At 45.2% G+C, this 15252-nt stretch overlaps 1 protein-coding gene and 1 pseudogene across 1 annotated transcript; both read left to right on the forward strand.

Annotated features, from left to right (window-relative positions):
- Positions 1-2554: 2554 nt before the first annotated feature.
- Positions 2555-6957, forward strand: LOC124679051 (ultraviolet-B receptor UVR8; the record flags this gene model as incomplete). The annotated part of the gene is given in 6 exon segments (XM_047214880.1): positions 2555-3384; positions 4114-4323; positions 4419-4529; positions 5450-5818; positions 5911-6018; positions 6361-6957. Coding segments are annotated over 6 exon segments (1548 nt in total). The 3' UTR covers positions 6706-6957.
- A 1716-nt stretch (positions 6958-8673) lies between these two features.
- LOC124672503 lies at positions 8674-13337 on the forward strand (annotated as a pseudogene).
- Positions 13338-15252: the final 1915 nt, after the last annotated feature.

Here is a 15252-nt window from a genome sequence, read left to right on the forward strand (position 1 = left end):
AGGCAGCCTAAGAAAAAAATATAGATACCATATCATAGATCTATAAATACCAACGGAAGTTCTTCTATAATTTTAATTTAATTTTATCCGTAATGCTAAATCTAGGTACACGGGAGCAACCATCAATATAAAAATGACCCGCCATACCCGATGAGTTTTTTTGACGACACAACAAAAAATTGCCTGCAAAAGTTTTTGCCCGAGGATGAGATTTCTCAGCGCCTAAACATGGTGGAGGATAATTTGTTTCGTAATACACTCTTTACCGATAGATAAGAACATTGAGGTAGGTTGCAGGAAAGCCCGACGCTCTATAGTTCCTGGTATACGAAATGGAAGCATTAATAGTTTCGTCGTCCATTGTCATTGACACTAGAAGTTGGGCCAAAAGTGCATAATGGTCAAACACGTCCCGCTAACACGTGAGACCCACCTTTTCAGAGCCGTGCCTTGCCTTTATATGGTCTCTTTGTGCAAATGTGTCCCACATAGCCGACCATACTTGTTCGAGAGCCCATAAACAAACCTTACCCCAACTCCATTTCTATATAATACAATAACCCTTAGTGCCACTGCCCACTCCCAACTATGTACGCTGCACCACTTCCCACTCATCATTCCGTTCGTTGTCTCACTCCCCGTTAGTGATTCACACTTGCCAAGACAAACCCTAGATCATATCATCGTCTCAAAGGAAAAAAAACTAGCTTTCTGTAATACCGGCCTCTGGTTGTCCATGTTGGGTACTATCTCCCAATCCAGCCTCCGCGTCATAGTCCTCCACCTCTGTTTCCATTCTGAAGTATGATGTTCTATAATGTATAGACTGTGTAGCATCTTGTTGTTCCACCTCCACCTATGTTCCCCGATTCTAATTGGTTTGTTGCCCCATTCAGATCCAAGTGTGCGTGGGTAATGGAGGGCATCTAGACACTGTCGTATTACCGTGCGAGGAGGATGTCATCTATGTCGCTGCCGTTGCAGTATCGTGCGTGGAGAATGTCGCATAATAGAGACACACTTAAGACTATGATTAGATTGTTTTTTCCACTTATAGTAGATTTCTCCACTTATCTTTTTTGGATTTTTTTTTTCTTTTGTAGTTGCATGGGATTTCTTACAATGTGAAGTGGTTGTGGCAATGCTAATGAAATTTCGTATCTTAATAAAATAAAAATTGCTATTTGAATGAGGGAATAGATCACCTAATTATGGATTTTTGATTGTGATTAATTTAGGTGTTGTAAAATGTGTACCTAGCACGACATAATTACGTGCCATGCTTATTTGTATCACGATAGTAAATTTTGTGCGGTATATTTTTGTGGACAATGGCATTTCAGTATTCGTGCAACGGATACATAAGTGTCGCTAGAGAAAAAGCGTCTCGTCCGTGCTCTCTCCGGCGCAGTTATTCCTGGCGATTTTTATTTGCCGCCTCAGCGCTAGCGCAATGATTAGGATTGTGCCTCAACATCTAAAACCGTCGGGGCCCACCTTCTTGTTGTAGTGCACTAAAGTAACCAACCAACATCGAAAGGAGTCCCAACATCAATATTTTTGGAAATAATAACTGAAATGCTTTGTCCACGTTGCTAGGAAGACGATTATATGAACCACCGTTGTCGAAGACGTGAAATTCGGGACAAAGAATGCGATGACCATCCTCCTCTTGTCAACCTTGATTGCAATTTCCAAAACCAATATGGCAAAGGATGAACTCAAAGGCTGTTTCTATAGAACTTTAATTTTTCAACATCATCATTGATATCACAAAAAATATCACGTTATGTGAAAGGTCAAATGTCACGTATTATAGTTATTGTAGACGATACCATCTCTATTAACGCGGAGACGAAAAAAAAAGAGATAAGTATCAAAATCGTAACCTGGGTGGTAGTATTTGGTTTCGCATGTTGGTCGTGTCCCGTGACAAGAATTTACAGTACATTCTTGAGTAGACGTTGCGTGGCCACCATGCGTGTGGTTGTCTACATTATACCGTTCGAGCATTTCGTTGTTGCGCTAGACAGTCGGCTAGCCAGAGATGATTGGACGACGACCGCTTCTTTCTCCTCGCGCACCACAGAGCTGGAGGCTGGAGTGAACGGCTGTGGCGGCCCCGAAAACCCATCCCGCTCACGGCCCAATGCCTCCCAGACACGTCACCTGTCGCGATAGTGGTGGCCACGCCGACGCCGACGCCGAGCCGAGCCGTCGCTGCCGCCAGCCACGTCCTCATCTCCTTCCTGTCGAAGTTACCCACCGAGCAAGCCAACGCCCGTTCTTCCCACTGACATGGCCGCCCCTGCAATCAGCTACCCGGAATGGACACTCCGTGCTCTCACTGACACATGGCTGCAGCTACCGCCTGCCCCACCGCGCAGCCAGACTCGGCGCGCAGCTGTATCTCTCTGTCCTTATTCCCATTTGCTTCTTCCTCATTCGCCTCTACCGAATTTGTCCACGCTTCCATTCCCTTTTCCTCCGCTTTCGGTTCCTCTTCGTTCCTTCGTTCGTGCGCAAGCTTTTTTCCGCTCGCCTGCCTGCCTGCGTACAAATACTCGCCGATTTTTCCGAAAAGGCAAGGAATCCCCCCGGTTCGGAAAGATTCTCCCTTTCTCCCCCGTCCGGCCGTCCCCGCGCCCTCATCAATTCCAGCCACCTCCCACCGGCCGATTCTTATCCAGCTCGATCCAATTCACCTCTGTCCAGCTCCGGTTGGTGCTTCGCAAACCCGGGATCGGGGCGTCTCCTAGCCCAATTTGGTCTCCGGACGATCCGATTCGATCTTCCATTGGGGGAGCCGGAATTGGAATCATATCCCGGGGATTCCTCCACTGTTCGATCCCCTTCACCCGCCCCACTGCCCTGCACCTGCTAAAATGCTCTCTGCTCGCCCGATAGCCTGCTTCCGCTGCTGCTGATTTCCTTCCTGCCATTTCGATCTCGCCCCGCCCCGCCCCTCCGGATCGTTGGATGATTCCGACCGATTCTGGGACCAAAAAAAACGCCAGCTTTCGCACCGAGGATCCTGCTGCTACCTCGGGAGGGACTCGTCGCGGTGGATCCATGGCTGGGGAGAAGTCGCCGCGCGCTTTCTCGATGGACGAGCTACCGGGCCACCTCATCGGGGAGGTCCTGACCTCCGGCAGGCTCGCCGCTGCTGACCTCGCCAGGCTCGAGCTCACATGCCGCGCCCTTCGACCTCTTGCCGAGCACGCCGCCTCGCGCCTCTGCGCCGCCCGCACCGCTTTCGCCGTCATGGGGCCTGCCGACCGTGGGGAGCTCCTCGCCAGGTGTGGCGGTAGCTGGAAGAAGGTGCTCAGATTCCTGCAGTCCGTCCAGCAGTCATCGGACACCGTCGAGACCTCATCCGGCAGCGTGAGCATCCTTTCTTCTTTTCTTTTCATTCATAACATATTGCAACCCTTGTTGACTTGGTCAGCAATATACTGCCTAGCCTAGAGATGTTACTACTATGTTAGTCCAAAATGATTGGGTTCATGGGGTTTACTTGCATTTGCGCATCTGGGGATTGGAATAATAAACCAGAGACACTTTTTTTCATGCATGATTTCAGAGTGCCCAAAGTTAGGAGCAAAAACTAGTAGTAAAGTTTCTGTTCTATGCACTTCTATCAAGTACAATGCTGCCATCAACACTAGTACATGGAACGAGAATATGCAATCCTTTCGAAATGATGTTGACATCTTATGCTGCTATTGTGCTAGTATATGTTTTATGTTTTTACATTCCTATTGAATTGGCACTTCTAGCTTTTCATACTATTTATAGAAACCACACACCAGATTGGATTTGCCTTATTTATCAGTTTCTTTTCGAGGGGGCAGAGGTGTTCATTTTGATATTTTCAGCCTTATGCCTTTCAATTTTAATACTACGTTGAGCTTGTTGTGACTGTCATTTTTGGTATATTTGGTAAACCAATTTGCTAGGGAAGTTACTTCTTTTTCGTTTACTACTTGTGTTTCTCTTTATTGGCAATGGTGTCTTTAGCTTGACGCTGAAATAGTTACAATTTTCTGATACTATTAGAAAAGCATGTCCTAACTGACTTGTTATGTATGTGAACGTGTTGTATCTTTCCAGATGCAAGTAGCGACAGGGAGATATCACACACTATTAGTCCATGACTCTTCTGTATATTCTTGTGGCTCCAGCTTGTGTGGTGTACTAGGGCATGGTCCTGATACTACACAGTGTGTGGCATTCAGTCGGGTTTCCTTCCCGTCGCTTGCCCGTGTTGCTAACATATCTGCCTTTCACAACCATGCAGCTTTCGTTACAGAGTCTGGGGAGGTAATTGACTCACTCCTTCATGGATGCTGTGTACCGCTTAACAATATAATTTTGTGACGTGTAACTTGCTGTTCTAAAGTATTTGGCCTAAATAGGTGTTCACATGTGGAGATAATTCATCATCTTGCTGTGGTCACGGTGATGTTGGGCGAACTATATTTCGGCCAACCCAAATAGAAGCCCTTAAAGGGATTTCCTGCAAGCAGGTAGGCTGTCTATGATCTTCATGACTGCTTTATGTTCCATCTTATGCTATACCGTACTGGTTCCTTCTCTTTCCCACACTCCCAGTTATATTATTTACCTAGTTACTGTAATTTATATAGTGGAGTATTTGTTCTCGATGCCAACCAATGTTCTAAGTACCTTGTTATAGTTTCGCTACAGCTGTCGTGGTCTCTAGACACTAAGCTGCCGGTCAATGTTCTGCTATAATAGAGACAGCCAAAAGGTGTTACTGCTCTGCTATTTCCCTTGTTGTAGTTTTACTACCGCTGTCGTGGTTTCTAGACACTAAGCTGCAGGTCAATATTCTGTTATATTAGCTACAGCCAAAAGGTGTTATTGCTCTGCTATTTCCCTTAGCTCATAGCTTGTGGTAATCCTGCTATCCTATACACTCTAAAGATACTCATGGGCCAAAATAACATCTTTTAATCAAACATTATGAGAAGGCCCAGTTGCATCTATTATAATTTATAAGTATGGCCTTCTTAGTAAAATTTATTATAAGTGTGAACTACAACCTATTAAAACTTGCGAGATCCCTTTCAGATCCCACCTTGATCTTCTTTAATAATCTAGCATTCATATTTGTTATTAAGTACTTGCTGTCCATGACTGTGTATTATGGTTATTTGCACATGTATTATTATTATTATCTTTTACTTTGCTTATGTTCACGCGATAGAATATGTTAGCACCTTCTAGTGTACATATTTCTAGATTGAAATGCATCAGAGTTAAGTTATTGTGTGTTTGTGTGTATGGGTGAGTGTGTCTATAGTCTGTACTTACTCAGATTGCTTGATTTTAGGTGTTATTTTCAGATTGTTCAATGCATTTCTTTAAATGGTTAGCTCTTTGTGATGCATTCCTAGTTTCATCTTATCTTGTTATTTCACAGGTTGCTACTGGTCTAAGTTTTACTGTAATTCTTACAAGGAATGGAGAAGTGTATACATGTGGAAGTAACACACATGGCCAGCTTGGTCATGGTGACACTATAGACAGGGCTGCTCCAAAGATTGTTGAATTGTTCAAAGGCACCAGTCCAGTGGTGCAGGTAGCAGCTGGTGCAAGCTACACATTTGCCGTGACAGATGATGGGACAGTTCATTCGTTTGGTTCTTGTACTAACTTCTGCCTTGGACATGGGGATCAGCATAATGAACTTCTTCCACGTGCAATCCAATCGTTTAAGAGGAGGAATATTCATGTAGTTCGTGTATCTGCTGGAGATGAGCATGCTGTAGCTCTTGATGCACTGGGACATGTGAGTATATCGTTCAAAGGGCTCTCGGCTATCTGTTGTGGCTGTTAACCACTCTCCAGACAGATGTAAATTTTATTTTCTTTTTCCTACAGGTATATACATGGGGTAGAGGCTACTGTGGAGCACTAGGTCATGGTGATGAAAATGATAAAACTAGCCCAGAATTAATTGGCAGTCTGAAGGGTCAAGTTGCTGTACAGGTCTGTTGATATTGTTTCTACCATACTTACCTCCTGATTTCATGAAAGCATAGAATAAGAATTTTCCTATGTGTTGTCTAGATTTGAATAACTTATCTTACTGTGGTATTTTCTTTGGATGGAGAAGTTCTTAAGTGATTTGAGATTGCCTGTGGCAGTTAAACTATCATTAGTTCATCCCACCTGTGAAAAAAGGAATTGCTATGCTTTCTTTTAGGTTCATTCACTGTAGTATGATATTGAATTGCCTGTTCTGATGAAAATGTCCTTATCTCATGCTTTTACATCATAATTACCAGTTTTCATGTGTATAAAAGCTTCTGTTTTCCTGAATTTTGACAGGTCTGCGCGAGAAAGAGAAAGACCTTTGTTCTCACTGATGAAGGCTCAGTTATTGCATTTGGATGGATGGGCTTTGGGAGTTTAGGGTTTCCTGACCGAGGATCATCTGACAAAGTGATGCAGCCTCGTGTTCTTGACAGCCTGCGTGGTCACTATGTCTCCCAAATAAGCACTGGACTATACCACACTGTTGCAGTGACAAATAAAGGCATCGTGTTTGGTTTTGGAGACAATGAGCGAGCCCAGCTTGGGCAGGAATACATTCGCGAGTGCTTGAAACCTACAGAGATAATGTTCCACAAAAATAGTATTGAAGATATAGCCATCGCAGCGCCTATCGGGTAGCAGATAAATTTGAGGTTCAGATTACCATGCTATAGTCAACAATAATCGACACATGTTGTTCCATCTCAGCAAGTGTATTTTATACTTAGATTTTTCAGTGTTCTGTGAGGACTTGGGTAAACGAGAGAGGTGCAAAAATGGAGGACAGTGTTGTAGTTAAAAGGAGCATATAGTGAAGTAATTTGGCAACGTATTAAGTACTTCGACTCGGCATTATGTTATGTATAAAAATTACTGGTGTGTTTAGTGTTACTGTTTCACCCCTCTTCGTTTGCCTCCGTGAACTGCTTGAACTTCTTTCCTTCTGGTAAAGTTTGCCTGAATGTTGGGTCTCCTGCCATTACTGTTTACCATGACTTCTATGGAACAATGTTTGTATTTCGTTTCCAGGACGATTTACACAAATATAACCATTTTCTGTAACAAAAGCACAAGCACAGACTGAACCTTCCGATCAAACTATTTCGCCCATCTAACCCTTTTATGTGGCGCCCGTCCTATCGGCGCCACACCTCACTGTGTGGTGCCCATGTCAGCGGCGCCACTCGCCCATCCAATGTGGCGTGGTCGATGCTGATGTGTGCTCGAATCTGATGTGACAGGATGTGTGGCGTCGTTCCCATCGGCGCCACACATTGAAAGTGTGGCGCCGATGGCAAGGACGTCACACATTCACTTATGTGTGGCGCCCGCGCCCGCCCCAGCCCGAGCCGGCCCTTCTTCTTTCTTTCTCTCCTCTCTCTCTGCTTGGACGAACTGCCGCTGCCGGCCGCCTCTCCTCCATCAAATCCTCCACTCATTTGACAGATCTGTCCGTCCAAATCGATCCCCATCCGTTTCTCAAGGTATTCCCCTTCGTTGCTCTTCGATTTATCCAAGATTTGCTCCGATTTAATTCGATTTAGACATGGAATCTAGATTGAAAATTTTGGTTGTTAGAATGTAGATATGAAATTTGTTGGAACCCTAGATTTATGTGTTGAAATCAATAGCATCATGTATGTGTGGAACCAACCCTTGATTTATGTGTTGAAATCCAACTTTGAATCATGTATGTGTGGAACCCTATGTATGTATGTGTTGAAATGCAAAATTGGAGCTTAGCAAATGCATTCTACTATCTTACACATGCCTACTATGTGCTTAGGAATGGTATTTGGTTAGGAATGACTCATATTTGTTAGGAATAGCTCATAATATGGTGTATTTATGATTTTTTTTTAGGATGGTGTATCTCATAGATCAAGAGTATGACAGAGAACACCGGGCATATCATATGAAGGAAAGGGAGAAGGTACTAATATTTATGTTAACACCTCCTGTTTTATTCCATCATGTTTTATCCCATTTGATATGGCATAATATTATGTGTTTGGATGTGCTTGTAGCCTCTTGTGCCCTTGAAGATTTGGTACCACGGAAAAGTAAGTGACATGCCGTATGACGAGCGGTACACGGAGTTCATCCAGCCTACCGGTCTTCTCCCCTTCATCACGCTTGTAAGCGGGGGGGGGGCGCTAAACATGAACGCCGCGGCACTCACCGCCCTTGTCGACCGGTGGAGGCCGAAGACGCACACCTTCCACTTGAGGGTCGGCGAGATGACCCCTACTCTACAGGATGTTTCCATGATCCTTTTTCTTCCTATTCAGGGCGAGCCACTGTGTATGAACACAGCTTCTGATGGGTGGCGGCAGCAGATGGAGAACCTTATTGGCCTGGCTCCTCCGGAGCCAGAAGATAAAAAGGATAGAACTATTCCTAACAATGGTGGGAAGGTTGGATGAAGGTTGTCGCAGGATTGGGAGCGGCGGTATTGGTGGATGCTTGCTCCTACTTTCCGTATGGAGCTGGGATCGCCTATCAGTTGGGAGGCCCAGGATACTCACCCAGAGGCCATGGCCTCATTACCGAAACAACCCCGATCGGGAGCCCACTTGGGCATACATTTGGGACAATGTCTCGGAGATGACGAGTGATCCAATTCTCATGTACAGGCACTACACTGAGCAGTTGGACACTCTTACAGCTGAGCAGGTAACCGATCTCACCAGAACAACTCTTTTGCTACCTCTGAGCAGGTAACCGATAATTTGTATGCTGCAGGTGGATTGGGAGCCATATGGTACCTATTACCATATTGGCTCGGCGATGAGTGACCTCAACCCCAAGTGCTTGGAGGAGGCAGGTTTATGGCGTACGTATGCGGTGCCCACTCATATGCACGTGGCTTGTTGAATACCACCAGCCGCACAGAGTGATGAGACAGTTTGGGTTGTATCAGGAGTGCCCACCTCAGTGGCAAGACACGGACCACACGCTCCATAGGTAAACCAAGTGAATCATGCGTTGGAAACTTGTTGATCATAGGAAGCGATATAATCTAACTTTATCCATTGCGCTCAATATCTTGCAGGCTTGATAGGCAGCGGCATAGGAAGATCACCAATTGGCCTGTCCATCATAGGATTCACGTGACAGCGTTCCAACATTGTTTGGAAGCGGTACGGAATGGCGGTCTTGTCGAGGTTGTCCCGTACGACGCAACCGCTTTCAACAACTATCTCCAATGGTTTCATCAAAACACGCGTATTGAGTTAGTGAACCACGCGTATGATGAAGACATCTTGGACGACCCCATCGCGTTCGATGAGGTTGCGCAAAGCCAGTACGACATGACTGCTCGAGTAGGCCGTTCGACTTCTATTGCTTCCTCCCTGAACTTCGTGGTAATGTATTCTCTCATTTAGCTAGTACATCATCTATATTGGCATGTGCTCTCTCAAATTGTGTATGATATGTTTGTCACAGCGGACCGAGATCCAAACAACAGCTGACGAGTGCGAGGTTGTTTGGGATCAGAGTCATAGAGATGAAAAGCCTATCGGACCGATGCGACATTTCATTAAGGTATGATCACCAACTTTGAATGTAAGCTATTATGTTCAGGTGGCTTTGTAACCATTACTTCCATGACGCAGAACACTGCACGGAAGATGCGCCGGTTAGCCAACTTGCTAGGTTGCCGCGAAGGCGAAATTGCGTCATACTCTTCTGAAGAGGCGGAGGTTTGGACTATTTTGTTACCCTCAACAATGTGCATAGTAATTTCAACTTTTGCAATCTCATGTGTTCATGTTTATGAAGATTCCTGACGACACCATTCTGAGTCAAATCATTAGTCGAGGCAAGAAGCAAGCCACACGGTCTGCGTACCAGTTGAAGCCAAGGGACAAGGCTCCAAATCGTTACACTCCAGACGATTATGTCAACCAAGGAAAGAAGGTTGTGGTTGAGTCCGATGAGGAGCCGGCGCGGAGATCCGATTTGAGGAGGATGAGGAACAATGAGCCGTCATCTTCAGAGGAGGAGGAGCAGGAGGTGCAACAGCAACAACAGCAACGGCAGCGGACGAAAAGGATGGTCGTCCGGAAGCAGCCCGTGAGGAGGGGACGTCGAGCTTAGATGGATTTGCTATGTGTTGTGAACTCTAGATTCATTGTTACGTGTTCTGAACTCTATGTCATTTCATACCATGTCGTCATTGCTACGTGTTGTTTGAATCTATGTGCTACGATGAGCTATGATGTTTGCTATGTGCATGATGTGTGTATGATTGCTATTGTTGTATTGAAAACTGTTGAAATAAGGTAGGAATTTTCATGGTTTAGCACAAGTCAACGTGTGGCGCCCTTGCCAAGGGCGCCACACTTCACTATGTGGCTTCGATGCCATGGGCGCCACACATGTCAATTTATATGTCGAAAACATCCAGAGGGCTCCGGACGCTTAGTCCTTAGCCGTTTTGGTGAGTCTGTTTGTGTGGCGCCGGTGACATCGGTGCCACACAGTGAAGTGTGGCGCCCTTGACATCGGCGCCACACAAACATGCTCGCCAAAACGGCTAAGTCCGTGGAGAATTGTCTTACAGTATGTTTTGAGCAATTATAAGTGGATGTGTGGTGTCCTTACCATCGGCGCCACACTTTCAACATGTGGCGCCGATGGGAGCGGCGCCACACATCCTGCCATGTCAGATTCGAGCACACATCAGCGTCGACCACGCCACGTCGGATGGGCGAGTGGCGCCGCTGACATGGGCGCCGCACAGTGAGGTGTGGCGCCGATGGGATGGACGCTACATAAAAGGGTTCGATGGGTGAAATAGTTTGACCAGAGGATCAGTCTATGCTTTTGTTACAGAAAAGGGTTATTTCTGTGTAAACCGCCCGTTTCCAAGTGATTGATGTGTGATTGTTTTTTTTTTCATACGCCTGCCCAAGTTGAGAGTCGAGTTCCATTATCATCCGTCAACAACATCCATTATACATTAGTGAACGTGGCCATGTGAAATTCTAGAAAGTCCAACGACATGGCAAATTTAATCCTGCATGGTTAAGACTGCCCACAACTGCGAGTATCATAGCTATCATGCATCACATGCATGCAAACAGCTGACCTATATCATAGGTAGATATTGTATTATAGCACGTAAAACTAGAAAATTTAATGGCAAATCAATCTTGTACACACTTTTGCATTGAGATTCTACAAATTAATCTGTGATATTAATACATGATACTATGCATTAGGAAGGTATCACACATTAGTACCGTATGCATGATACTACTATATGATACTCTCCATAGCGGCTAGTCTAAGCTTATAAGGTGATTAATTCAGACCATTATTTGGTCAGTTACCTTGTCCAAAAAATTGCTGCCGTTAGTCAATTTGTTGCTTGTTGCTAGTAGAGGACTGCAGCTATATAACGGCATGTTTCGTAGCTGGGCATTCTTTGGCTTGTATGTGTCCTGCAGTCTTTGGACTGTTTAGATGCCCGGTCGTCTCTACGTTGTTGCACAACATGGGTTTTAAAGCATTTTTGGGATAGACTCGGGAGGAACACCCAATTTTAACCGTTTTTTCAGGGACATGTCCAGGCGCGACGAAAATCGACAACGCCATCCGCGCGGGCGCTTGGCCGCGGCATGGCGGGAGAAGGTGAAATCCGAGCGGCGTTGCGCGGCAAAGTTAGGGGTAACCTCCCTCTTGGATTACCCTCTCCATTAGCCTCTTCATAAAATTTCCCTTTCCCCAATTTTCGCACCGACGGCGGTAGCGGCGACCCAAATCTGGCCTCGCGCATCTGACACGGCCGTGCTCTGGATGAGGAGCTCCTCCCTTTTGTCTCCGGCGTCGTACCAGGATCGTCGTTTCCAGTCACGGCGTAGCCTGTGCACATCTTCTCCTACTTCTGATCGTCTCCATCATCTGCCATGACTAGGTAAGGGGAAACTCCTCTGCTCTATTTTTGTGTTAGATTCATGTTGGTAGAACTTATTGGGTTCGATAAGACCGTTCGTAATGCTTAGATCTTGTTTGAGTAGGCCAACCAACTCCATCTTATGCATCACGCCGCAACACTCATCATTTGCATTCAAGCCTGGATCCTGATGGTGCACAACAGAGAAGTTAGACATGATGCTTTTCCTCCTATCATGTACGGTCCTATGTTACAATGAGATCAGGAGAGGATGACCATCCTCAACTACATCTACAACTGCAACGATGTAGATGCTATCCAGATGCTCCGGATGAGAAGAGCCCCTTTCTATGCACTTGTGAAAACGTTCAGGGAGAGAGGATTAATGGTTGATAGCATCCACACCTCTATCGAAGAACAAGTCGCTATGTTTCTTCATATCGTGGGTCATAACCAGAGATTTAGAGTCATTCATAGCACATTAAGGCGATTCACAGAGACTATCTCTCGGTACTTTTAGCAGGTGTTGTACGCAGTTGGGGAGCTCAGAGATGAAATGATTAATCCAGCATCAAACAACACACCAACCAAGATCAAGAACAACAGGTGGTTCCCGTATTTCAGGATGAGTACAAATCATGTTCGTTCTACTTATGAGATGTGTAGTACTGTCAGAAATATGACTGTGTGCTAATTGTTTGACAGGATTGCATTGGGGCTATTGATGGTACTCATGTGTGCAAAGGTATCGAGATCAATGTATGCAACATTCCGTGGGAGGAAGCACTACACCAACCAGAACGTGTTAGCAGTTGTGGATTTCGATATGAGGTTCACATATGTGCTTGCTGGATGGGAGGGTTTAGCTCATGATGCAAGCATCATGTCCGACAGCTTGTCAAGGCCTGATGGGTTGCAAATCCCTAAGGGTAAGTTCTTGCTTGGAGATGTTGGATATGCATGCCGACCTGGTATTCTACCTCCCTTTAGGAAAATAAGGTACCACCTCAACAAATTTACTGCAAGGAACCAACCTCAGAATGGTAAAGAGTTGTTCAACCTGAGACACTCAAGCCTTAGAGTCACCATTGAGAGGGCCTTTGCTGCATTAAAGAATAGGTTCAAGGTCCTTGACCAGAAACTATTCCACACTTTTGACACTCAAGCGAAGCTAGTCCTTGCTTGCTGCATTCTTCACAACTGGATCCTAGGTTGCGGCGATGATGACTTCTTCGAAGGGGTTGTCACTTTTGATGAAGTTGAGACCGACCATGGCCTGAAGGCAGGCGACAATGAATCCTAGAAGGAGAAGATGCGAGAGTGGGCAGACGCAATGTGGGAAGCCAGAGGCCACACCACCGTTTGAGAAGGAGCAAAACAAGTGAATAAGTGAAGTGAAGAAGTGAAGAAGAAGTCAAGAAGAAGAACACCCCTTTGATCCCCTGTTTCTCGAACCCCAATTTGATCCCCGTATGTTGAACTACCCTATGATGATAAACTGCCATTCGTAGTAGCTAGGGAGTGTCGTTATAAACTACCATTTGTAGTAGCTACAACTGAATTCGTGAATTGCTAGCTTTGTAAGTGTGCAACTGATGAACTATGATTTCTGTGTGATGGGAGGTGATAGTAGGGTAAGTCTACCCGTTGTTGACAAAATGTGACCTTATGCTTGTCCGGATGGTATCAAACAAGTGCAGTTTCATCTCCATCAAGATTTGGGGTTGCCTGCAGGCAAAAACAAATAAAAGGATCTTTTTGATTTAAACCATGCGGCCTGACCTACTAAACAACATGTCAATTCTGCCCAGTAGCTTGTTCTTCCGGACGCACAAGTGACTTCACACACTGCATCAGTGAGCCTCAAATTGGGCCCAAACTACCAAACAAGTCCTAAGAGACCAGGAACGTCCTGGTTCAGAATTGAATTCACCACTTGTCACTCTTTTTTCCTTTCTCTTACTGTTCGGCGTGCACCGAGGAGCATGAAAGCGGTGATGAGAATCTGCATGGGGACGATAATACGATTTTTGGGCAGCGCAACTACGTGCCCGCTTGCTGCACTGCCACACGCCTTCCTGCAACCGTTGTTCGTCTGCACCAACAAACTACAAGTAAGTTCTACGAGAGAACTTGTTGCTATTTTTCTGTAGGCAAAGTAGTGTACTCATGGAGTGTAATGCCATGTTAGTATTTACATACCTACTACTAGGAAAGGTAGTTACACCATCTTTTAATTATTGTGACCTCATGTTAATTATTGGAGGTACAATATTGCCTACATTTTTCAACAATACAGATATCTTATTCAGCTTGCTGCAATTAAGAATGACTGGTGCATCCGAAGCCATGAACCCTGAGGTGGGTGATTCACCCAGAGATACCACCATCTACCTGAAAGAAACCGTACGTAAGATTGTTGGCCGTCTAGACGCACCTCCTCATGTAGAGATCTTCTCATTATATATGTGTACAAAGTATTACAAGAGTGTTATACGTATATATATTTACAGCAACTAGGAAAAGGTTGAGATTCCACTTACAATGCTCATAAACTGAGTGGTTTAATAAAAATATCAGCTACTTGATCCTTTGAAGAGATAAACCGAATATGTAGTTGCTTTTGAGACACACGCTCACAAATAAAGTGAAAATCTACTTCAATATGCTTCGTCCGTGCATGAAAGAATGAGTTAGATAAAAAATAAGTTGCACCAATGTTGTCACACCATAGGACGGGAGGTTGGGCTTGAGTCACACCAAGCTCCTGCAACAATGACTGTACCTAGACAAGCTCTGATGTAGCATTAGCAAGAGTTTTATACTCAGACTCAATGCTCGATCTCGAGACAGTAGACTGCTTATGACAACTCTAGGCAAAATATAGCATATCCCCTCGTGGATCGCCGATCATTCATATCGCCAACCTAGTCTGCATCTGAGGACGTTGAAAGTAGTGTAGAGAAGGAAGACCGAAGGTCCAGACCACAATCAATAGTGTGGCGCACGTAGCGAAGCATCCGCTTGACAACAGACCAATGGGGTGTGCGAGGCTCATGAAGGAATTGGCACACCTTGTTCACCATAAAGGATAAATCGGGGCATGTCACTGTGAGATATTGAAGTCCACCAACAATGCTACGATGCCGGGTGGCGTCCTCAGAAGAAATAACATTACTATCTGCACTGCATAGATGTTCAGATGACGCCATATGAGTAGTCACTGGAGTAGACTTCAACATACTAGCACGATCAAGTAGCTCCAAAGCATACTTGAGCTA

The sequence above is a fragment of the Lolium rigidum genome, chromosome 7, assembly GCF_022539505.1.
Source record: "Lolium rigidum isolate FL_2022 chromosome 7, APGP_CSIRO_Lrig_0.1, whole genome shotgun sequence".
In the NCBI taxonomy this organism is placed as follows: Eukaryota; Viridiplantae; Streptophyta; class Magnoliopsida; order Poales; family Poaceae; genus Lolium; species Lolium rigidum.